Source organism: Nannobrachium achirus, assembly GCF_963921795.1.
Source record: "Nannobrachium achirus genome assembly, chromosome: 2".
In the NCBI taxonomy this organism is placed as follows: domain Eukaryota; kingdom Metazoa; phylum Chordata; class Actinopteri; order Myctophiformes; family Myctophidae; genus Nannobrachium; species Nannobrachium achirus.
Window position 1 is genome coordinate 29,184,171 of NC_137811.1, and position 26,705 is coordinate 29,210,875.

Genomic DNA, 26,705 nt, shown 5'->3' on the forward strand with positions numbered 1-26,705 from the left:
ACCGCAGGGGCAGCCGGACTACTAGGCTGGCCCAAAATATAAGTCTTCTTATCATCATAATTATTTTAGTAATACATTACTAGTGACATATACTGAATTTTTCATACTCTGCAATTAATGTACTGTAATATAATAGTATAAGTATAATATAATAGCTATCGAGTAATAACCTATAGGCCTACTACCTCTCTAGTCCAGACTATTAATAATAAGGTAACTGGAATGAATAATATACTGGATTTAGAGTTATTTCATTCCTTGACAGAGGGGTTGGTTGTGTTTTTCATCAATACTTCTTTAGGGTAGGGTTGGGTAGGGTAGGGGCCAAAGAGCTCAGGGGGGGCCTATAAGCCAGAGCCTCTGCATGAAGTTGCTCCTCTTAACTTTGGCCAGGGTGTATTTTGGGCTGCTACACCTGGACCCAAACATACAGAAATAGGCCTACATTTACAGTCTTTAAAAGCCAATCTAAAAGTTGCAATGCAATGCATTGTGAGCTTGTAGATCTTGTACATCTGTTTTTCCACAAAAAAATGACTTTTTACCTACAGTCTATGCTTTTTACACACAGCAAATCAATATCAATCATGATTGCTCAACCGTTTTGCTTTGGCACAAACATCATCATACTGCCATCTAGTGGACAATGGCCGTCTGTGCTCGCTATTGTTCCTACTCGGCTGCTTTTTGTGTCACTTTGTGTGCAGCTGAGCGTGTGGAGGAGACAGCGGCGGCCGCTCATTTGTTATTCTAATGAAGTGATGTATTGAGTCCATAGGGTTGAGTCACATTGACATGTGATCTTGTAGCGAAAGAATCCAGCTGGTTGCCCGACACACACATGGGCCATGACAACATGTGTTGTGTTGTATTGCAGCATGTAGTGAAGGCGGAGCGAATGTTACACCTGAATGTATTAACTAGAGATTTGTGCAACTCTAGGGGTCGTTGTTTTTCAATTAACGACCTACACCTTCATGTTTACACCTTCATGTTTACGCAGCCTTCAAATCCCGTCCGCTCTGATCAGAGCAATGAACCGAGTTATGTCCATTTGAAATGTAAATGCTGCTGCAGACAGTGGCCCATCATGTGTGTGTGCAATTTAGTTTTATTTTTTGTTACTGCGACTATTGTTTGTCATCAACCATGGGCTTGCAAAGTGCAGACCCCAGCCCAGAACAGCATTTGTGCCATGTTTGGTGAAAATTGGAGCAGCAACTACTTCAAATGAGCTTTATTGGCATGAGAAACAAACATACGTTTACACATTGCCAAAGCAAGTGTCAAAATAAATAAAAACATGGGTGAAACGAGAGAGACCGCCAGACAGCGACACGTGGAGTCACACAATTCGATAGGTCACCGCTCTCAGCGCACCACCTCGGACCGTGGAGTTGGCAGCGAAAACTCATCCCACATCCCAGTTGGTCCTGACCTGGGACAAGACTCTGCTTGTTGTGGTGGTGGCGTGGTGATCATCTTGAAACCTGTGACCACTGACGCGGGCTTGCTCTGCTCTGCGGTGTGGTTTTGGTTTCATGGCTTCATGGGTGTGTGCGGCTGTGAGTGTGCACACAAGGAGAGGAAGCTTCTCTGAGGAGCGATTTCTTTTGTGTGAAAGACAGTAGAGTCGACAGAACCGACCTGACCTGACTCTGCTTACAGAATCTAGAAGCAGCTGCGGAAAGACCTCAACAAGTGGACGTTCTTCTTCCCACGAACGTCCCATTGGGTGAAAGTCGGTTTGGTTTTCCATCTCTATAAATAGTGTGTCAGCACAGCAGCAGGCAGCGATCACACGCTCTGGCTATTTAGAAGTACAAGAAGGAGGACAACATGACTAACATCAACATTGTAAGTGACTGTCTTATTCATTCCAGTAGCAGCTAGCCTACCATCTGTAGAAAACAGTATGAAACTTTTAATAATCTCTGTTGTTGTCGGTGTGTGTGTGTGTGTGTGTGTGTGTGTGTGTGTGTGTGTGTGTGTGTGTGTGTGTGTGTGTGTGTGCGTGTGTGTGCGTGTGCGCGCTCGCGGGATATCATTGCCTATGCTTGCTTATCATTGCCATATACGGGTCTTCATCTTGTATCCTACCGTTTCTGGTATTAGTTTAAAAGTAGCCTATTATTATTAGGGTTAGGGTTACATTTATTATTATTTTTTTATTTTTTATTTTTTTTGTTATTGAATACACAAGGCACCAATGGAGCAAGTTAAACAAAGTTGTGGTGGGGAACTTGGCTGTCACATGATGACAGCCAATGATATTAAATTAAAGTGTCATTTCATGGGTCATCAACTGACATGATGACATCTGTTAATAAATGAACTGTAGGCCAGGGACCTCTACTCCAGAATTGCTTCATCTGTTGACATCAGCAGCACCATGTGAGATATGTGGGGGGTTCTCTCTCTGTGTTTATAAAAGCCTGATAGAGTAAAGATTCTCAGTGCAGCATACTTAACAGAGCTCAACAACAGGCTCAGTTTTAGAACTGAAAGCACCACACAATGACAAGACAGGGCCTTATCTGTATATGAGCTGCTACTATTGGCATTAGTATTTATTATAGCCATAGATAGAGAGAAATCATCAGAAGCACTATATAGCATTTTTAATTTTAAACATAACCTTTATTGCAGACCAAGATGGATCTGGACCGCCGAGGGATATTTGAAAACAACGACACTTATGATTATAGCGACTACATTTATGACGATGAGTGCAAGCCAAAGGAGTATCGTTTCGAGGACATTTTCATTCCGTTTCTGTACACTCTGGCCATGATAGTTGGTCTGCTGGGGAACGGGCTGCTGTTGGCGGTACTGTTTCACAAGAGACGGGCCTGGAGTGTGACAGACACCTTCGTGCTCCACCTGGGTATAGCAGATAGCCTGCTGCTGGTGACACTGCCCCTCTGGGCAGATCAGGCCACAAAGAGTCAGGGATGGAGCTTTGGGACCCCCCTGTGTAAGATCAGCGGAGCCATCTTCACGGTAATGACTCAACCACATACTGTCTGATATGATAATTAAGACAAGACTGCCTTACTAAATCTCTCTGTTTACAAGTCGTACCAGTGGTATGCAGTATTGGTCTTTTTTATTTTCTTCCTTTTTTCTTTTTTCTTTTTGTTGGTATTAAAACATATTGAAATTCCTTAAATTGTTAACTGTTAAAATCATTATACCCACAGGTTGAGAACCACAGGTATAATGAATATGAAACCTGCTCCCTTTTGCAAACTAATGCAAACTCACAGGAGCCACATTTATTCAAACCCATTTAGACCTGTTATTAGTATTACCATATACCTTTCAAGCTGGGAACGCCTGTGTCCATTTAAATTGTTGCTATATAATAATATAAAAAATTGTCGGTCAGAAATCTCCATATTCTAACTTGTGTTTTTCTTTTTACTTAAATCAACGCCATACTTGATCAGACTACAGCGTCACACAACAACATCAAAAGTTGTGGATCTGCTTCTTTTATTTTTATTTTTATTCGAATCCTGAAAAGTAACAGTTTTGGACATAATTAGGATTTTTTTGGGGGGGAATGGTTTGAATACTGGATGGTGAATTGAGCATGCAGGGTGTGGGAAAGGAAACGGCTGTCAAGTTACTTTCACTTCAGCATTAAGGGAGGAAAGTGCTGGAGCGGTAAGCTATCACTTCCTGTCAAATCAAGACACGTTAAGGCAGTAATGCTCATGTACCATAATTACCTCAAACCTAAATAGACGATGAGAAGCACTGTCTTTGGTGATAATAATAACGTGTCTCACTCTCACTTTCTCTTTTCATTTTTTTGTATTACTTTGTCTCATCTATTACTTATGGTAACTCTTTTTGTAACCTCCCCCTCCCCAAACATTTCTTACCTTGTTATTGTTAGCACAGTCTGTGGAGCATGTTCTGCACATACCTGTATGAGTGTATGACAAATACCCTTGTCTCTCCCCAGATCAACTTCTACTGTGGGATCTTCCTGCTGGTCTGTATCAGCGTGGACCGCTACCTGTCCATCGTCCACGCTGCCCAGATGTTCTCCCGCAGGAGGGCCTTGTTCGTTCGTTACGGCTGCCTGTCAGTCTGGCTCCTCTCCCTGCTCCTCAGCATCCCTGACTGGGTCTTCCTGGAGGCTGTGAAACGCGATGAACAAGAAAAGACGGAGTGCTTTCACAGCTACCCGCTCTTCTCTCAGCGTCTGGGCTCCCGTCTGCTCTACCACATCGTGGGCTTCCTGCTACCATCTGCCGTCCTGATCTTCTGCTACACCAGAATCCTGCTCCAGAAGCAGAGGGCTATCAGGGTCATCCTTGCTCTGGTAGTGGTCTTCTTTCTTTGCTGGTCGCCGTACAACATCACCCTCATGGTGGATACTATCTTTAGCGTACCAAACATACCGCAAGAACCTGCCCCTGAAGCTGGCGGTTGTCAGAAGACGAGGAGCTGCTTGGAGACGGGTCTGTTGGTCACATATGCTCTGGCCTGCTTCCACAGCTGCCTGAACCCTCTGCTCTATTTCGGCTTGTGCAGGAACTTCAGGGAACGCGCAATTGAGATGCTGAGGTGCGCAGCTGGGCAGGAGGTTGCCTCCAGCCTGTCTCTGTGGGAGCTAGGTCTGGGTGAGGAACTTCTGCCTTGCCAGCCTTCAGAGAAGGTTGTATTAAATGAGAAAAACACTCAGGAACAGACGCAGTCAACTCAGAGTTGAGAAGGGGACAGATTCTCTCAAGTGGCCTGTCTGCCACTCTGTTTGTCCCAAAGAGAGAAGTTAATGTGTGGGTCATGAGGTTGGAAGAGTGGCGGTCCACTCATTGTGTCATAACGGAATATGGAAACTGTGAAGAAAGATCCCAGCATTTGCTTTTTCAACAGAGTTTCCCTTGCAATGCACCTCAAAGACCCTAGATCATAAAACTCTATGTTTCTGTTATGTTATTTCTTATTTATTGCGCATTACGTGACATAATATGTCACCAAAAAAAAGGTAGTCATGGTATATACGTATATATAGAACTCTGGATGAATTAATGTTCAGGGCATACTTTTAATTTGTGGTCCAGTTGAATTATTGTATTGCGTTTTTATGTCCCACACCTATTTACATAAAATATAACTGCAGGGATGTGTCTAAGGTTTCTAAAGAGGAAGGTTTTAGTGCAAAGTCATGATGAGCTAGTAGGTATTTTTCACAGCAGCTATATTGACACGGTGACAAAAATACGCTAAAAGAGTGGGTGCCAAATTATATTTATAATTATTATTTTTGTAAGTAGTTGGAAGTAATGTTACTTTTACTCCTTCACAATTATTACAAATTATACTAATTTAGGTTGCTATCTATTTAGGTCAAATGGGAGTGAGGGTGCTGCTATTGGGCATGTTGGCTCACTGGAATGATTCTGCTACACTAAATGGTACAGATTCAGAGCCTTAATTAGTATCACCTAGTGACTGAGGAAGTAAAATTACAACTATATTATGTCAATATCTCTCAAAAAGGTCACCTTTCACCTTGACACAACTTAAACGGATTAATCTGCCATATATAATTTACCCCATTGTAAATATATTTGCGGATGACATGAATCATTGTGTTTGCAATTGACATATATTTTATATACTGCCTAAATAATGTGTTAAGAAATAGTTTAATGAATTATGGAATGAACTCATCCACTGTAAGGCAAGGGAAGGACTGTTTGGATGAGTGTCAGTTGGTATATCATGTTCATTGTTTGTCATAAAACTAACTGCTGTCGTTACATTTGGAATGGTCAGGAATATAAGCTGGTACTTGTCAGTGAGTGTGTTACTGTGACTTTAATTAATGTGCAGTCTTGGTGTTCTCAAATGTGTTACTGATAATGGCTGGATGTCTTTCACTTTTCATTCACCATATTGACATAGCTTTACTTTCCTGGATGTTGGAGCTTTAGGAAACACTGGGGGAAATCCCATTCCCCTTTATACATGACACCATTGTGTACTGTAGCTGGCAGGGAATGATAGCTAAACAGAGTGAGTTGTTTTTAGTTTTTAGTTTTTTTACTTCATTACTTCACAACATCGTGCTTGTCCCATGGCAGGCAGGATGACTCCAACAGGCAAAAAAAACAGGGGGTGATGACATCAGTCAGGTGACTTTCTTCATATTTGTGCAGTGCCCTTTTAAGAGCTTTGTGTTTGTGTGTATTCACGGTGTCTGGTGTCTGCACAGTGAACACTCCTCTGTTGTGTAGACACAGAGACTGTGGTGTGCTTTGTGCACCAGGCCCTGCGGTGGGAGCTGCAGACGGCAGAGGGTGCAGAAGAAAAGGAGAAGGGGGCGGAGGTGAAGAAATGACAGAGGGGAAAGACGCAGATCGTGGCGTAACAATATCTGAAGATCACGTGGTGCACTTGCCACTAATCGCTTTGTTTTCATTCACATGTCGCCAGTGACATCTGACATGATGACATCTTTTTCCTTTCTATTTTTTTTTTCTTTTTTACCTTTGAAAAGCAATCATGTGAGTGGGAGGAAATGTCTTTTAAACATGTAGTTTTACCTTTTTTTTTATTTTTATATTTTTTTATATTTTTTAGGAGTTTAGGCGCGCACACACACACACACACACATGTAGGCACATAACAAGCTTATTCAGCAATACATGGAGTGACAACCTTCCATCATCAATATCAATATAGGATACAGTTTTCTTGCACTACTTAACACATCCAAGTTTTTGTTTCCTTCCTCTTTGACGATAACTACTTTCAGTGTTTGTTGCATCTTGAGTACGCTTCCTGTTGCTCCTACGTTAGTATGATTAGCATCAAGTCAGTGGTTACTTTGTATCTGTAAGAGTTTAAATATAGCCTACAGATACAGGCTGGTACGCAAGTCAGTGTTGTCTGTGGAGAGGCAAATCTATGTGAATAAGATTGCCACGAATCTCATTTGTTAATCAAATTATCAAAGGACCCCCTGAAGAGATGTGTGTAAAACGAAAATAAAAAATATTCAACATTTTCCAATACTTTCAAGATTTTAAAAACAATGTTAAAAAATAGATGTACAAGCTTGCAGTGCGCTGTGAGATGCTAATGTTGCTGGGGACCCACTGGGGGTCCCCATACCACACTTTGAGAACCACTGGCTCAGTGTTAAGAAATGCAATTATCTTTACTTGCATCTTGGGAAAGAAAATGCAATGTGCTAAAAAAGCATAGAAATTACACTGTACAGGTGTGGGTAAATAATGCTTTTTGTCTTCACTGATGCTGTGGTATAATTAAAAACAACATGTTATAATTCAAACGTCAGTGGAGTCACAAAGTGTTATGAGTGCATAATTCAGTTCATGCAGGAAGAGATGTTTGAAAATCTCAGGTCAATAAATATCTTTCCATTATGTGATGAAAGACATACTATAGATAGAGGTTTATTGTGATCATGTACAGATAAATTACCATTATTAGCACTAGACCTCGATTCCGGTATTGCAGTATTACAATATGACTATCACTATGTTGCCTGTTTCAGAGTTTCACTGAAACAACTGTAGGCGTGTGCATATTTAAAAGTGGGGCTAATTTGTGCTCTCTGAGCTATTCTGTAGTTAGATGGTTTCAGTTCAGGTAATGCATTCCTTTAAATACAAATGAGAAGAAAGTGTGGATCTTTGCACCTGAAATTGTGGTTATTTTCCTTACACTGACTGAACTGCAAATGATGTGTGTAAATATATTTTGTATTGAATAGCAGAAACAACCCTGAGAATAAAAACATGTTTCATAAATAAAGTGAATGGTCCGTTTGATATTCCTTCAGAACAATGAATAATAATAACAATAATAATGGATAATGAATGAGCCACACCTCCTCTTAACCACTGGAACTGACTTTAAATGTTTTGTGTAAAGCACCTAGAAGTCATTGTTCAAATAAACTTCTGATCACAATTGATCAAAGGAAACAAAACATTTTATTGAACCATTTGAAAATGTATGTTCTGATAGTTCAGATAAACAACTCAATAACAATCAAATGATGAACTCTACCTCTAAGCCATAAAGACTGGTAAAAGTCTTTGATATCAAACTTTGATATCAATCCCCTGTTTGATAATCAAACGGGACTGATTAAACGTAGCCTTTACGATATATATGGCTCTTGCATAATTTTCAGTTGTACATGATTTCAAAGAAAATGAAAGCCGATCAAATGAAAGACCTCCGATAACTAAGATATGCAATGCATGCATCTCACTATTGAAGCAATAAAGATTTGGCTGCAGATGCTTGTTTAAAACAGTCTACATACTGGTCAGACATGTCAGGACTCTGAACAGATTTGCATGTTGCTGCAGGTTTGACTGTTGTGTTGTCCAGTGAGGAACCCTGCCCAGCCTCCGTCCTTGTGTGCAGGCCTGCAGGGCCTTTCACAGTGCCAAGTCACTTGAGCCTTTAGGAATGGCAGATGTGACTCAGGGGGTGGGGGTTGTCCAAACCATTAAGAATGCTCTCAGGTATGGTTATAGACTTATAGTGCCTTTTTATTAGCCTTGTAAACCGCCTCCTCCTGCAGCTACATTCTAATTTGCTCACTAGCAATCGAATCAGAATCGCAGGAAGAGGCAGGTTTACGAGGCTACCTTTTTATACCCAGTACTTACCATGAACAAACATTGCTCCAAAGTCACACTCCAGTCCCGCCTCCTCTGAACCAGAACCCCCAGGAGCAGTCTGTTCCCCAGCATACCAACTACCAGAGCTATTGAGGGCAGAACTGGGATGAACACTGCCACAAGATGGTCTCATTACTTTCACTTATTGGGCCCCTCATTGATTACGGAATCCTGGTATTGCCATGCCCCAATTGCCTTAAAGTTAAAGCTCCAAACAGCGCAGAACAAACTGATTAGGTTCGTGCTTGGTCTTCCTCCTGTGGCCCACCTTACCGATTATCACCAAAAAAGCATGGGGTGGCTCAAAGTAGCTGACAGAGTACAGCATCTTGCAATGGGCCTGGCGTACAAGATATACTACACCTCTACACAAGATATACTACACCTACTACACAAGATACCCAGGTACCCACCTACTTCCTAAAGGTCAAGGATGTCCACGATCACAACACCAGAGGCAGCTCCACTAATCATGTTCAACCTAGATTTAACTTCCAATCGAGAAGAAAAGAAAGCTGCATATGCCTACATTTTCAGGCACTGTTTGCTAACTATTGACAAAGATATAAGCTCTGTGACCTCTAACCTTACAGTAAAGGAATATGATACAAAATAAGATTCTCCTTGCAGCCTATTCCAAGACTTCACAGGGTTAGTAATTGATAGAAAAAATGTTATATGAAACATTCTTTTAGTTTTCCATCAGCCACATGGTGGCACTGTATGCTCACTGTTGACAAAATATCCTGAGGCTGTGAGGATAAAAAGTAAAAGAAAAGTAAAGCTATCTGAAAATCTACTAAAATAGATGTCATTGGTCATGTTTTGTAGTAGGTGGTTTGTTTTCCTTCACATACATCACTCACATTTAACAAGAAATTCTTGAACACAAACTATGGTAGATGCACAAACTTGGGAAGCTCAACAACAATATTTCATGGTATAGATCATGGGTACAGGAAGCATCACCTCCTCCATATATGGCGACTGCCAATTATCACAGACACTGAAGAGAACTTTGCCAATGCCTTAGATTTTGGCTTGGGCATTCCGCAATCTGCAGGCCTCTCACAACAACTGATTTATGGACATTACCGAAGCTTCTAAATATGAACACAGGCAGTTTACATTTGTAACCAAGCTGTATAATAGCATCCTTAAGATGTTGGTACTTAAGCACCTTGGTAAGGAATGCCTCGCCCTCTTCCAGACTGTGGTCAAATGTACATGCCTCTTCCAAAATGGTCACTTCTCTACTGTCCTCATCAACAACAACAAGGCAAGGCATCATTTTCATAATTGTGCATGTGCATTTCCTTATATAGCTACATAGCAGCCATTCAGAATATGTGACAGACTTTCAGTAACTGGATTGTGGTCATGGTGCAGACCATGTTTACCAGGCTAGACCATGACCACAACTGTCTGCACCACACGCGCACATGTGCACGCACGTTGCACGCACGCGCGCACACACACACACACACACACACACACACACACACACACACACACGCACACACAAAACTGAAACCAGACTTCACCGTGACAAGTGTCTGGGATGTATTCTGCTGCTGTGCATTATCTAAAATATTGCATAATAGGGCGATTGGATGCATATTTGCATAATACTGTAGTTCTAAACACAGCAATGCATAAAACAAAGGCAAAAAGCAGATGACACTCAACTGTTTTTGTCCTTCCCCCCCTTTACTTCTTCCCCCCTTCTGCCATCCAGGTGGAAGAGTGCATTGCTGCATGTCTGGCTGACATCTCAGCCCACCACCTCAAACCCAGACAAGACAGAGCTTCTCTTCTTCCTAGCTTAGCCGTGCCCCATGTGGGATCTCACTATTTCCATAGACAACACCCTGGTGACTTCGGTTCCAACTGCTAAGAACCTTGGTGTCGTCCTGGACAGCCAGCTCTTATTCAAGGCACAAATTGCATCAGTCACTCGATCCTTTAGGTTCACACTCTATAACATCCATAGGATCAGGCCCTTCCTTACCCAGGAGTCAGCCCAGCTTCTCATCCAGACATCAGTCATATCAATACTCGACTACTGCAACTCTCTCCTCACTGGCCTCCTGGCATGTGCACTTAACCACCCTTTTAACTGTGTTATAATACAATATAAATTTGTATTACAACTATCCTAATTATAATACACTACAATGGATTATAACTGTGATTAAAATACTCTTTAAATGTATTACTATGATAACTACAGTATATTAATACTGGTTATAACACAATAGATTCTATTATCGGCCTAGCTCAGACCTACTCTGGAGTGGATACTTTTTAGTACCACATTTAGTACCACTTTCACACCACTCTACCCAACTCCTTGTAGTGGAAAACCTGGCACAAGTGGGCGGTGTACTGTGGAGTGGTGGTGTTGGGCCATGTCAGTGGAAAAGGGGCTTTAGACCCTCTATAAAACAAACCTGATTTGCTCTGTACTCTACAAGCTCACAACACGTCACAACGTGACACGTTGTGAGCTTGTAGATCGGCAATTTTTGGTGAACCTTCCCCACAGAATAGGGATGCTGGGGATCAAGTGGTTTAAGCCGACATCATAGTCGCCTGGGCGGTGGAAGGCTTTACACCGCGGTGTAGTCTTTTCGAGTCTTTTTGAGTCATGAAACTACAACGTTACGTCATTCCTCGCGGTGGAGAGCTTTACACCGCAAGTCCCAACACATCTCTCTGTTTTTACTATCAGACAGACAGGCTCTACACCTCGTTCACTGATTGGTCGACCTGGTCGGAGTTTGCGTCTGAACCAGAGGGAGGCGGGGGAGGACTTCACCGTGGGCCCCGTGACTATGATGTCCTGCACTTATTTTCTGACTTGCGGTGGAAAGCTCTCCACCGGTGGATAGCTCTCCACCGTACACTCTGATACGGCCTTAAGCCTCTCCAAAATGCCGCAGCATGATTGGTCTTCAACCAGCCAAAAGGGTGAGATACAGTGAGATACTTGTTGCACTAACTAGCATTGACTGCTATGGTCACTTTTGATTTGGACACTGTACTATTTTGATAGTTGTGCTTAAGGACACTTTATGTATATATATATTTATATTATTTGTTCCCTCTCTTGATGTACCTTGCTCTTTACTGTACTCTGTTCTAGTTTTTTTTACTTCTCTGTAACTTTGTAAATAAACTTACTGCTGTGCTGCCTCTGGGCAACTGATTTTCCCCTTGGGATAATAAAGGTATCTATCAATCTATCTATCTAAGGGACATTGCGACCGTCAGGTGGCATTTACTATCAAAACCTCGACCAGCTGTCCGTCCGTCCGTCAGTCAGTCAGTCAGTCAGTCAGTCAGTCAGTCAGTCAGTCAGTCAGTCAGTCTGTCTGTCTGTCTGTAACACCTCACATGTCACACTTTTCCCCTGCTCATATCTCCGCAACCGTTGCCCCGATCCATGCCAAATTTTGCACACACTCTCCTTGCCTCAATTCTCACATGACCCTCTTCTAGCGCCACCATGAGGTCCACATTTATGGACACAGCTCCTACAATTTTTGGCCAGAAATCACGCAAATCGGTACACAGTATGTCTACACTCATGTCATCAACATGGATCTGTCCCATTTAGCGCCACCTTCAGGTCGATTTAAAAAAAAGAATTGGACACTACTCCTACAGATTTTGCCCTAAAATCACGCAAATCGCTACACAGTAGAGGGACAGCGAATGCATTTTCCGGCATGTCTACACTCATGTCATCAACATGGATCTGTCCCATATAGCGCCACCATCAGGCCGATTTTTTCAAACACATTTTTGGACACTGCTCCTACACATTTTGCCCTAAAATCACGCTGCGACCTGATGGTCGCTTATCTCCCGATTAGGGAGTCTTACTGGTATTTCCCCCCTTCTCCGCTCCTTCCACTGGCTCCCGGTTGCTGCCCGCACAGAATTAGAGTTCTCAACGGGCCTGAAAATTAAGGCCCGGCCCTAACTGGGCCCTAACTGGGCCGGCCCGAGGCCCTACCCGGCCCGACTAGTTGGCATACATTTTAGGCCCTACCCTACCCTAAATGTCGGGTCGGGTTCGGGTATGGTCGGGTTTTCATTACTCTATCACAGAGTAATAGTAATAAAATAAAATAAAATATATATGTTATTTTTTCATTGAGCCCGAGGCCCTACCTGGCCCAACTAATTAGCATACATTTTAGGCCCTACCCTACCCTAAATGTCGGGTCGGGTTCAGGTATGGTCGGGTTCGGAAGAATTTGAGAACTCTACACAGAATACAAAACACTGATGCTGGCCTTCAAAGCCACTAAAGGTATGGCACCTCCATACCTTCAAAGCCTGATTGAACCCTACAACCCCACCCGTGGCGTGCATTTAGATCAGCCAACACAGGGATGCTGACAAAACCTTTGCTAAAAAAAACTCAGGACATCGATCCACTCGCCTTAGACTCTTCGCCCTCCTGGCCCCCAAACTGTGGAATAAACTCCCAGTTGCACTTAGAAGTTAGAACTGCAGACTCACACTCCCTAGCTTCTGCCGTGGTCTGAAGACTCACCTCTTCAGACTCCACCTTAGCCCATAGCACTTACCGTAGCACTTGCCTACCCTCAAATGACCATTCATGTAATTTAGATAGCATTCTTGATTTGTTATGTTATAATTTGTTATGACATCTTTACTTAATAGGTGCTTGGTCTACCTGTTTTTCTTAGATTTGCCTACTATTTATTTCCATTTGATGTATTGATGTTGATGTACAGTACTGATGTATTACCTTGCTTATTGTAAATTGCTCTGGATTAAGAGCATCTGCTAAATGCTTAAATTGTAAAGGGGCCAAAAGAGGAAGGCTAGGCCTGGTGTATAATTGGCTGCACTGATTAACTAATACTTCTTTGTCAGGCAAAATATCTATAATTTTACACAACAAACTAAATAGTTTTAGCCATTGCTTGTACAATCTTGCAACACATAGGAGGAGTGGGCCACTAACTCTGTTTCAATATAAAACCAATTGCAAAGACGGCTACAATGAAATTAAGGAAGTGAAGACTGTGTTTCTTGAGTAGAGACTCCAAAACGAGCAGGCTTTTGCAACCAAAAAATGTTGTAAACAAAAAGAGGAACAGGCCAGCAGTAATATTCTTTCCATTCTCGGTTTTGTCTCACCGAGTGAGGCAGACAAAACCGAGAATGGAAATGAGCACTGGCCTGTTTCCCTTTTCTTGAAAAGGGGTGTACGTACCTCCATTGGACCGCACACATGACCACCTGCCTCTCAATATTCTCCAGGCACATAGCCTATAGCATCAATCAACCAGTTTGAGAGACAGAGGAGATTGAGGAAGATCCTGAACCAGGTGCAAGTATATTGAAAATATACAATATAAATAAACTGGTAACATTTAGAGATGGCAACCATCCGCAGTGTGACAAATCTCTATGCAGCATCACTGTCTGCACAAAGCCACAGTCACATGGGCTCAGTACTGAAGAGCATACATATATCAAATGCCACAAACATCCACTTAATCTCAGATGGGGCAGCATCTCAATATGGTAATAAAATCAGCTTTTACCTAACCCCAACTGTTTGCACAAGGATTCATTGCATGGAATTTCACAGAAGTGTCCCATGGAAAGGGTGGTTCTGAAGGAGTGGGAGTGGGTGATGCCCAGAAAAAGCTAGCTGTGGGACCATCATATGCTGAAACTCTCTGTGAGCATGCAGCTTCATTTGTTAGGCTCTTCAAAACTTAAAGACTTTACTTTTTTTGATGTTTGATCATTTAACATTGCCTATAATGACATGCCCACACTAGGTTGAAAGTGCCTATCTTGTCAGAGGCAGAGAGCCGAGGCCCAGACATCACACCTGCTATCTCGCCCAGCTCAGACCTACTCTGTATTGGATACTTTTTAGTACCACGTTTAGTACCACTTTTACAACACTCTACCCAGGTCCTTGTAGTGGAAAACCTGGCACAAGTGGGCAGTGTTGAGTGGTGTGGTGTTGGGCCATGTCAGTGGAAAAGGGTCTTTTGTTTGATATTTGCTTAATTGTGTTCTTTGCACATGCTTCTCTCTGTGCAAATTCTACATACAGAATATGATGTTCTTGTTACTAGCACTTACTGTAGGACTTTGTTTCCTTCCTCTTTAATGATAACATCAGTGTTTCCTACTACTGGCGCTTGTACCGCTTCCTCTCTGCGTTAGTATATGATTAAAGGTTACTTTACTTTGTATCTGTCAGAGTTGCTATATAGCCTACATGTTTGACATTTTACATTTGTTAACAAAATGCATATAAGCATATATTTGTACATATCTGTCAAAAGGACAAAAAACAATACCTAAAGCTTGAGAGCTTATTTCCACTGCGGTCCTTTGAGTGTAATAATTACACAATTATGTTTGAGTGGCTGGCGCCTCTGCCTGAAGACCTAAAGCTTAATAACTATATTGAAAATGAAAGAGGTAGTTGGTGTATAATTTCTGCTATTACAGTTTCCCAAACACTGCCTAATTATGTTTGAGGCATTCACAGATTTTATCTTGATTTCATGGAAGTTATACTGTAGTTCATGCACTGACACTACTGTAGGCGTGTGCATATTTAAAATTATATTCTATAATCAGATGTTTTCATTTCAGATGCCCGGCAAATGCATTCCTTTAACCCATTAAAACCGGGAAAGCATCTGTGTCATTTTATACGTTTGCGTTGGCAAGACCTATTAAAAAATTGCAGACATACAAGCTCACAGTGCGTCACTCCGTGCTGCGCTGCAAGCTTGTACATCTGCAATTAGGATCAGTTGATAGGCAAGGAATAATGACAATTATCCTGTATATTCATGACGATAATCAGATTTGCTGTCACACCACAGGCTTAGGTATAAAGAAGGTGAAAATCTTTAATTTATTTCCAACCAATCTCCATCATCAGGGAAGAATAGGGAAAGAAAAGAATAGTACAGTACAGTGTTTTTTATTTTTATTTTTTTGTTGTTGCTGTTTTTTACATAAATGCATAACATAAAAATGATAATAATAAAAATAAAACAGCAGTAGTACATGTAAATAAACAATGGCAGGTGCAGATATATACAACTTTTAATAAAGAAATCAACAGTTTGACAAAAGTGTAACAACAAAGAAGGTTTTATGTATTTTAAAAGGTTTTAATCTCTTCCACTAAAGAAAATAGTCCACATTCTACAGTTGTCACTATAGCAATGAGCCACAGTGTAGTAATGAGGTAATACCTCCTTGAATAATATCAAGTAATATGAAAAAGAACAGTCTGCTGGGTATCTAGAAATAACAGCCCACAGAATATTGTGACTGAGAACAGAAATAGACGAACAGAATCGAACATAGACATATGGTTCTCAACTCTGTCCTGGGATCAGAGTAGGCTAGGCTACTAGTAGTTTGCATTTAAAGGAGTAGTTCACCCCAAAATGACTTTTTTCTATTGATTACTCACACCATGGAGACTTGAGTTCATTTGGAAATGAAACTACCTGGTATGGTAACAGAACTATAGCTGCTGTCAGGATCCCTGGAGTCAATTCAATTCAATTTTTCAATTCAATTTTATTAAAGTGTCAAATCATAACAAGTTATCTCAAGACACTTTACAAAGGCTAAAGAGCGCTGTGAGAGAGAGAGAGGGGAGGGGGAGGTAGAAGGGGAGAGAGGGAGAGACAAGGGAAATGGGGGAGGGAGGGAGAGACAAGGGAAGGTAGGGGAGGCAGGAGGGGGGTAATACATTTTATTTGTAGCGCACTTTATGTTTGTGACAAATCTCAAAGTGCTACATTCAAAAGGTCAGAGAAACAAAGCTAAACATCAAGAGTTGAGAACCAATGTGTGTATAGAACCTCCCAAACATTCTCTTGTTCTATATATACTCACAACCCTCCTAGCCCTGTGACAATCTGGAGTCATATTAGATCATTTACCATTGACAAGGCTCACGCCATGAGAACAAAAACATTGCCTGCTTCATTTAGAAGATTTCAGTGCCTGGGATGTGCTCTTGCATGAGAACACTGGAGGGGCAGGTGCTCAATGTTCACAAAGGGCACATCGAACAATATTTTATAACACCATACACCATAACCTGTTGAATTATAGCGCACGTGGTGTGTGTGACCGGGTTTGTTTCGATGTGTCATTAGTCCGAGTGCGTTGGTCCTACTCTCCCCATTGACTAACACTGTCTCTAACCCTAACCCTAACCCTAAGGTTGTCTCATTTGCTTGGATAAGCAGACCCTTGTTGTCCCTGTCTTTCTTTCTGTGTGCACATCTGTTTGTCTCCGTCTTGCTGTCTGTCCATGTGTCAACAGCTGCCTGTCCCTCCACAGTTTCAGATAGCGATGGAGTTGGAGGTGTCCCCAGACTCAGACCAGACAGAGCTTTTCCTCCTTCCGGCAGTAGACTGGAATGTGACACTACTCTTCAGCCTGCAGCCCAGGGACCTCAGGATGCCCAGTAGCTGACGACGGAACTTCACGCCCACAAAGGCGTAGAGCACGGGGTTGAGGCTGCAGTGGATGTAACCCAGGGTGGAGGTGACAGTCATGGCTTTCTCCAGAGACGTCCTGCTGCTGCAGGTCAAGTTGCTGTCACCGGACAAGGAGATGTTGGACTGAATCGTGTCCACCATGAGGGTGATGTTGTATGGTGTCCAGCAGATGAAGAAGACCACCACCAGGGCCAGGATGACCCTGACAGCCCTCTGCTTCTGGAGGCCCTGGGAGCCTCGCTGCAGTTGCAGAATAATGCTGGAGTAGCAGAAGATCAGGACAGCTGATGGCAACAGGAAGCCCACAATGTGATAGAGCAGACGAGAGCCCAGACGCCATTCAGTCATTGACTGGGAGAAGAGTAGGTAGTCGCGAATGCACTCCGTCTTGCCATCTCGTCTCTCATCTTTCACGGCCTGCAGGAAGATCCAGTCAGGGATGCTGAGGAGCAGGGAGAGGAGCCAGACTGACAGGCAGCTGGAATGAACCAACCAGGCCTTCTTGCGGGAGAACATCTGGGCAGCGTGGACGATGGACAGGTAGCGGTCCAGACTGATACAGGCCAGAAGGAAGATCCCACAGTAGAAGTTGACCTGGGGAGAGACAACGTGAAAAAGAGAAAGACCAGAGGAACAAATACATTATGGAGTGTTTCCAAACCAGAGCGCATGTAGGCTCAAGTCATCTGCAAGCCTTTTGTTTTTCTCAGAAATGTGCACAGCAGGAAATATTGGTGCGCACTTAACAGGTTACAGTCAGTTGTAAATGGTGCATTTATATAGCTCCTTTATCCAAGGCGCCTTATGATGATTGTGCATTACATTCACCCTACTCACACAAACACAGACAGAGGAAATCATGCAAGGCACCGACGTTAGCAATTGGATGTTCGGTGTCTCGCTCAAGGACACTTTGACAGTAACTCTGCGGGAGCCTGGGAATGTTCCCAAGCCGTCGCTCTACTTCCTGAGCAACCAGTACAAAGTGCATCGACCTTGATCTACTTTCTTTTGATTTGACAAGAAATAATAACAACTCTCCCAAATAGCTAAACAAAAATGAGACCGATATACTTTCAAGGGTGATGCCGTGCCTGTTTCCCGATATTTTAAACAAAGTGAAAAAAGCTTTAACCGTGCTCTCAGGTCTGTCCTTGACTAGTACCTCATTCCTGTCATATACAGCAATCATTACCGTGAATATTGCTCCGATGATCTTGCACAGGGGGGTCCCAAAGCTCCACCCCTGTTTCTGAGCTGACTGTGCAGCCCAGAAGGGAAGGGTCACCAGCAGCAGGGTATCAGCCACACCCAGGTGGAGGATGAAGGTGTCCGTCACACTCCAGTCCCGCCTCTTCTGAACCAGAACCCACAGGAGCAGTCCGTTCCCCAGCAGACCGACTACCAGAGCCAGGGAGTACAGGACTGGGATGAACACCGCCTCGAAATCCATGGTCTCATAACTGTCACATACCAACCCACAGTCTTGGGGATCACATGTCACCATATAATCAGTGCTGTTCTCGTCATATTCTTCAAGTCCCTCAAAGAAGCCCTCGACAACTTCCTACAAAAACAAATCCAAAAGGAAACAAAGCAGCAGGTTAATTTTCCCTGTGTGAAATCTGTGTGTTTTCGTTCAGCCAGATGTTAGCACAGTTTGCCCCCCGTTGACAAGATAGCCTGGCCCTGGCCCTGTGGCCTCTAACCTCTAACAGGTCCCCAGGACTTTTTTTGTGTTGTCCTATTAGTCTTAATGTCTTACTGTACCACGTGCTGTTTACACATTTTCTATCTAAGTAATCAATCAATCAATCAATCAATCAATCAATCAACCAATCAATCAATCAATCAATCAATCAATCAATCAATCAATCAATCAATCAATCAGTCAATCAACCAACCAATCAATCAATCAATCAATCCCAGCCAACTGTAATATAAAGGAATCTGATACAAAAGAAAAGGATCCTTATATTTAAGCCATCATGGGGTAAATAATGGATAGAAAATATGATGAAACATATTGTTCCTTTAATCTGCCTTAAGCCACATGGTGGCACTGTAGGCTCACAGTTGACAAGATAGGGTAAAGATTGATTGATTGATTGATTGATTGATTGATTGAAGAGTTTATTAGCAGTTTGCAATATAAAAAAGTACAGTTTCATGACAGCACAAATCACTGGTACAAGGTCAACTAAAAGGAGATCCTATAAGCTTTATGGCTTATTTACACAGGAACCACTTCATGTATCTCATATAACATTGAAAGAAAGACGGATAGAACATACTGACGTACAGAGACAGTGCCAAACCAATAAATAAAAATAACCAAAACATGTGTGCAGTATGTGGAAAGATATGTGTATGCCTATGATGCACAATATCCTAACAATACATAGGATAACATCAATTACAAAAGCAGAGAAATGGGGAGAAAAAAGGGGGGGGGGGGGGGGGCAAAAGAACCAACAAAAAGAGAAAAGCTCAAGTTCATCTGGACATCCACTAAAATATAGCTATCAGTGATGAGGGGGCTATTTTAGAATTAATACAGTAGTAGTGTTTTAAACAGCGTATGAATCGATTGCATGGGGTTATTGGGGTAAGTACTAGAAAATCTACTTCTCCATCTTAATTACCACTGGTAAAGGTACCACTGGTACCATTAAAGGTTTTACACATAGTTATACTTTAATTAAATTAAATATAAAATAACATTTTGCATATTCATTCACTATTTTAGGCATTTTATCATGTTATAAACTGTGTGATATGTTGTTACGTATCACACAAATGTGGCTCATTTCACAACTGTTAACTTAATAAATGTACATTGCTTCGATCTTCATCATAGCTTTAAAATTATAGTATTGAACAAGGTTTCCCTAATGTATACCTTTATACTGGTTTAACTGAAAACCCCATGTGCACATTTTTCTTTACATTTATTTTCAGCATGTATATATACACATATTAAGTATTAATTTATATTGTTGTAACTAGATAGGCCTATATATGTTGACATCAACTAGCAGTTTCACCAACTAGTCGACACCATTGGCAGGATAGTCAACTAGGACGTGTTTTTTTTTTTTAGATGTTCAAGGTCAAAATATCATTAATATAGGCCTATTAAATTACAGTCACCACTGTGCATCTTCCCTTTTAAAATCTATTACAAACAGAACATGCATATCTTCATGAAAAGTGCTTATTTTGTTCTTCAATAACCAAACTATCTATTTTCTTTTTAAATGTTATATGTCTGTAAACGGCCCTATAGTGAGACAAAAAAACAATTGTTAGTGTGAGGTCACTTTAGCTATTTTGTAAAAGTTGCACAACTTTAAAAAAACCTGTAGTTGTGAAACCACTACCACCAACATGTTATGGGAAATTGCATAGAAAAAAAAACATACAGAGAAAAACATAAATTAAAATGTCAAAATGCATGACCAAATTCTATTGATAACATTGTAATGGACAGTATATGACAGTTTCAGTTACCGTAGCCATGGTGTAGAGATCAACAGCGAAGCAAAGCCCTAAGAGGAAATGAGCTTTAAGATGCTTTCACACATATGACACTTATGGAACATTTGTATGTGCTTTTGTGGTGGAGCGAACAGGGTAGATCCATAAGGCAGGAAATTGGCTAAGGGGATTATTTGGTGTTTTCGTTTTTTGTTGTTGTTCTTTTAAGTGCAACTGTTCGTTCATTCAATACAATGTATACAATATACAAAGATTATATATGCACATGTACATTCTTTTCTTTTTTTTTCTTTTGCAGTCTCTTTCTTTTCTTTAAATTTAGTTTTTGCTTTCTGAAGGAAGCCAAACAAATGTAACCAGAAAGTAGGCCTACAACCTTAAACCTCAAACCTCAATGTTAATTGAACCATTACTGTCTCTATTTTGTGTGTACTAGTGTTGGGTGTGTGTACTAATAGTGTTGGGTGTGAATTGTTCTGCAGCCTATAGCAGTGGTTCCCTAACTGATTGAGGAGGTCCCCAAAGGATTTTGAGGGGTCAACCAGCTTAAAGTGCAACATTGTTTTCTCACTCAACAGTAGAGGAAGAAGGGATGATGGTGAATGGTTTGGGGATGACTTGGGCAGCCTGTGAAGAGATGATAACCAGGATATCAGAGAAAACAGCACAGGTGTTCATGGAAGCAGGCATGCCCATGCAGGGGATGAGAGACAGGTCTTGTCAGTGTTTGTCGGGTGCGGACGTAGCCTGGCAGTGGGGACTAATCACTATGTTGGCGTGCAGGCACTTACCTATGCACTTCTTTTCCCATTCACATTCATGTTGATTGTTGCACTATAATTGTATTAATTTGTGGCAGCCGGTATGTCTAAGACAAATATTGCTAAGGGACAAATAAAATAACCTTGAAACTTGAACCTTAAGATTGTGGTTGGTGCATGTCTATGTTCCAAGGGTCCTACATTTAAAAGGTCCTATCATGTTTCCAGGGTCCACAGTTGGGTTCAATTTGTTGTTATGAAAAACTGTAACCAGCGCCATCTGGGGGCCTTCTGGGGTCCTCAAAAGTTGATTGTTGATTGATTTTTTTTAACCTTTATTTAACCAGCACACTGAGACACAGTCTCTTTTACAAGTGTGAACTGGCCAAGAGGCAGAAATAAAATTACACAATCTATGCTATACATACAATACAAACAGCAAACAACAAAATAGGACATCCATGATACACCACAGATTATTGATTGATTGATTGATTGATTGATTGATTGAACAACTTCATTAACATGTAGGACAGAGTATGGTACTGCCAAGGTGGTCAAAGGTGTAAAAATGTAACATTTATACATAGATACATAAATATAGACAGAATAAATAGGTTGAGAGACTGAACTTTGCATCCCTAAAATATATTGCACACCTTCCATCCCTTGAATCCTGTGCCTCCCTTCTGTTAGTAGTCAGTACCTGCACCTTGGATTCAATGAGGATTTGATAGGCTAATATGTATTATTTCCAATTTTCAATACTTTTACCTCTACTCCACTATAATCTCAGGATTCATATAGGCCTATATTGTACTTTCACTTTACTACAATTACCGGTATTTGAAAACTTTATTAACTAGTTACTTTGTAGATCTTGATTATTATTACAAAACATTGATTGATTGATTGAAGACTTTATTAGAAGAAGTTTGCATAGGAAAAAGTACAGTTTCATGACGGTACAGTTCACTGGTACAAGGTCTACTAAAAGGAGATCCTAGAAAAGACTACGCTTATTTCCATAGGAAACCATTTAAGTATCTCGTATAACATTGAATGACAGACGGATAGAACACAGTACTATGCAGTAGATATAGTCAGGAAAAAAGGGGGAAACAATTTAAAAATAAAAAACATCATACAGTAGGTAAATACAAAGAGGGGTCACGGGAGGGTAGGGCTGGGCTATGTTTGTTTTTACCAGTTGCGAACTGCTGCTGCCTGTAAGTGTTTTTTCAGGTTTTTCAGGCGATTTTAAAGGATGCTAGTCATCCAGACTCCTTTAATGCCTTCGGTAAGGCGTTCCACATTTTTGTGGTATAGCAGAAGAACGAGTTTGACCCTTTCTTTGAGGTGACTGAGTTGAACGTGATCTGTGGCGCTGCCTCTGGTGTTGTAATTATGGACATCCTTACCTTTATAAAGTATTTTGCCAGGTACATGGGTATCTTAGTGGTGTAGTGTATCTTGTACACCAGGCCCATTGCAAGTTGCTGTACTCTGTCATCTATTCTGAGCCACCCCACTCTTAACTGGTGAGTAGCGGTGAGGTGAGTCTGGTAGGGAAGGTTAAGCAGGACCCTAATTAGTTTGTTTTGGGCTGTTTGGAGCTTAGTTTTTAGGGCTTGTGGGGCATCCCGATACCATACGTGGACTCCGTTGTCAAAGAGGGGCTGGACTATTGCACCTGCTGGTCTTCAGTGTGTTGAAATTGACCATCGGGGCGATCCTCTGTAGGAAACAAGTTTGTTGGTTGATTTTACTTTAGAAGTCATCTTTTCGCTGGAAAGATTAGCTTTAAGGATACATCCTAAGTAGGAGATTTCGTTTTTACGTGTTATGACCTTGTCACCCACTTTGATTGTGAAGTTATCGGCTTTTTTGAGGTTATGATTTGATCCAAAGAGGATGGATTCGGTTTTTCCCAGGTGAATTGATAATTTGTTGTCGTTAAGCCATGTGCAGATCTTACTTAGTTCAGAGTTAAGTGTCATTTCAACCTGCAAGTGGTCCTTGCCCGAGACTAGGAGAGCTGAGTCATCCACGAACAGGAACAGGTTGCAGTCGCAAGCAGAGGCCATGTCATATATTAGGAACAACAGAGGCCCCAGTATGCTACCTTGAGGAACACCACAGTCTACTGGGAGGGGGGGACAGGATACCGTTCACCTCCACCACCTGTTCCCTCCCCACCAGGTAAGACTGCATCCAACTAACTGCTGCGCAGTCAAGACCGATAGCTTTTAGTTTCTCAATCAGAATAGAGTGATTTACGGTACACACATTAACCACTTCAACCCTATGTACATTTCGGCCATTTGAAAATAGCCAATCTACAAGCTCACAATGCGTTCTATTTTAAAAGGATTTGTATACATTTTATACATTGAAACACCTGTGAGATGTGACATTCTATTATGAGTACTTCCTACTTTTGGTACTTTAGTTACTTATTGGTACTTTGTAGGCCTATATTTTGATTCCAATACTTTTGTAACAAAGTATTTCTACATTGAAGTATTTATACTAACAGTAATATATATATATATATTTATGTGTGTGTATATTGTATATATATATATACTTTTCCCACTACTGCTTACTGGCTTCAGTGTGCAGAAAGAGATCAGAGATGAGATCTTTGATCATCTTGCTATGCTTGAGACCAAAGAGGGAACAAGACCTGCATTGTCATTGTTTCTACAATGACAATGTCGTATTTCAACTTCTTAACCTCTTGAACCCCATTGGGGGCAAAGGGTGTTGACCTCTGAACAGCTATCAATAAATGTCAATAAATCTATATAGACCAAATCTTTGTTGATTATTGTTACAGTGGGCCTATACAGCATAGTAATCAGCTGCCATTGTACTTTTCATCCATACATTACTCATATTACAGTATTATTACAACTTATTGTGACTTGTTTTTATCATTTTTCACCCTATACTTTAAAGTGATCCCTGGCTAATACGACAAATATGCCTTAATACATTATAATTGTCCTCTATAACTACAATGTAAAATTAAAAACATCTCAAATATTTTATTTCTTCTAGAAATAGCTAATCTTTCAGTCAATAGGGGAAATGCCTGTCGCAAGTTGATGATGTCATAAATGTTATGCGTGGTCTAATTTATGGCATGCATGTGCAAAATAAACCACAAACACATTTGAAATATTGATTTGATGCTCATATTAACCATAGGAAGTATTACATTTGTTTTTATTTGCACATGCATTCCATAAATTCCATAGGGATAGATCACAAATTACCTTTATGACATCATCAACTTGCGACAGGCATTTCCCCTATAGAGTGAAAGATAAGCTACCGGTATTTCTAGAAGAAATAAAATATTTAAGGTGTTTTTAATTTTACATTGTAATTATAGAGGACAATTATAATGTATTAAGGCATATTTGTCGTATTAGTCAGGGATCACTTTAACATTACTAATATTACAGCACTACTCTCACTAAAACCTCTGTAGAGTTTACATAGTTTGGAATTTTTTCATACAATTTTGCCTATCAATTGATGACACCTTGGTGAACAATTTCTCTATTCACTATATATGTTTTCAATTAGGTCTTGAGGCTCATTCTCTATTCAGAAGGCAAAATGTCCATAGGCGGAGGTCTTTTTCAATCATCTTTTCCTAGGTAAATGATCACACCAGGACAATTTGGTAAGAGAAATGTGATGTTTTACACTGCATTTGTGAATTTTCAGGATCTGTCCCATATAGCGCCACCATCAGGCCGATTTTTTCAAACACATTTTTGGACACTGCTCCTACCGATTTTTCCCTAAAATCACGCAAATCGGTACACAGTATGTCTATACACTCATGTCATCAACATGGATCTGTCCCATATAGCGCCACCATCTGGCCGATTTTTTCAAACACATTTTTAGACACTGCTCCTACAGATTTTGCCCTAAAATCACGCAAATCGGTACACAGTATGTCTACACTCATGTCATCAACATAGATCTGTCCCATATAGCGCAACCATCTGGCCGATTTTTTAAAACACATTTTTGGACACTGCTCCTACACATTTTGCCCTAAAATCACGCTGCGACCTGACGGTCGCTTATCTCCCGATTAGGGAGTCTTACTGGTATTATACTTTTCCCACGCTGCTTACTGGCTTCAGTGTGCAGAGAGATATCATCGTGCTATGCTTAAGACTAGAGGGAACTCGACCTGCATTGTCATTGTTTCTACATACAGGGGAAACGCATGTTTCTTTACCAATTTTAAGAGATGAAGATGAATTTAGTAAATTGTTTTGGTAGTTTTTCACATGTTTACTGCACACGTTTGTCTCTGCACAAATTAATCTATATAGTTAACAATCGATGTTCAGAATTAAGGCACTTTAAGCCTTAAAGACTTTTTCGTGTTATCCTTTAATTTAAGCCCATATGTCTGAGTGACTGTACATTTCTCTCTAATAAAGTATCAATAAAATAGACAGCTTTTTTTCAACAACACTACAACACATCTCACATTTTGTTTCCTTCCTTTAATGATACCATCAGTGTTTGTATTACCACCTCCTCTAGCTACTTACCACTTCCTCTCACTGCATTAGTTGACATTTGACATAATTATTAACTCAATGCATGTAAACATATATTTGTATATATCTGTAAAAAGGATAAAACATTCCTTAAGTGTACATGTGAACTCCTCCGGTCAGTAATTCAATAATACAATCCCATATCGATGAAAGAGGTAATTGGAGTTTTATTGCAATCATGTGCAGACATGTTACTATTGTTAGCAGTTAACCTGGATCCGGTATTATTACAAAACCTAACACTATTTTGCCTAGGCCCTTTAAAACATGGGTTTGAGGCATAGAAAGATTTTATCTTAATTTCCTGCCAGAATGACATGGTGGAAAATATAGTTCCACAGAAACCACCGTAGGCGTGTGCATATTCTAAAATAGAGTTGATTTTTGCTGTAATTTAACACTTGAATGAAAGGTGTGCGCAAGTAAACATATTATGTATTATTGCAGCAATTAAACATCTTTAAAATAATAAGATAACATGTTTCATGAATAAATGGTCGGGTAGGCTACGGACTGTGAGCTCCACCTGCTCCTCATGGACCCCTCTTATATGCCTGTGTGTACCGGTATATCAGTAGAAAGGCCTACTGTAG

General features: G+C 40.9%; 2 protein-coding genes across 2 annotated transcripts; one reads left to right on the forward strand and one right to left on the reverse strand.

The window, feature by feature from the left end:
- Window positions 1-1,403: 1,403 nt before the first annotated feature.
- On the forward strand, window positions 1,404-7,151 carry LOC308301575 (C-X-C chemokine receptor type 3-like). Its single transcript, XM_080745602.1, has 3 exons — window positions 1,404-1,857; window positions 2,650-3,003; window positions 3,977-7,151. Exons 1-3 carry the CDS (start codon window positions 1,840-1,842, stop codon window positions 4,727-4,729), a joined length of 1,125 nt encoding a protein of 374 aa, XP_080601728.1. The 5' UTR covers window positions 1,404-1,839; the 3' UTR covers window positions 4,730-7,151.
- Window positions 7,152-17,087: 9,936 nt separating this feature from the next.
- LOC308297519 (C-X-C chemokine receptor type 3-like) lies at window positions 17,088-20,768 on the reverse strand (the record flags this gene model as incomplete). The annotated part of the gene is made up of 3 exons (XM_080740946.1): window positions 17,088-17,840; window positions 18,442-18,813; window positions 20,760-20,768. 3 exons carry the CDS (start codon window positions 20,766-20,768, stop codon window positions 17,088-17,090), a joined length of 1,134 nt encoding a protein of 377 aa, XP_080597072.1.
- Between the last annotated feature and the right edge of the window lie 5,937 nt (window positions 20,769-26,705).

Excerpts from the sequence above, each read along its gene's own strand:
- LOC308301575 (XM_080745602.1), top strand. Across the intron at positions 3,004-3,976 it reads TCAGCGGAGCCATCTTCACG|ATCAACTTCTACTGTGGGAT; the intron begins GTAATGACTCAA and ends GTCTCTCCCCAG.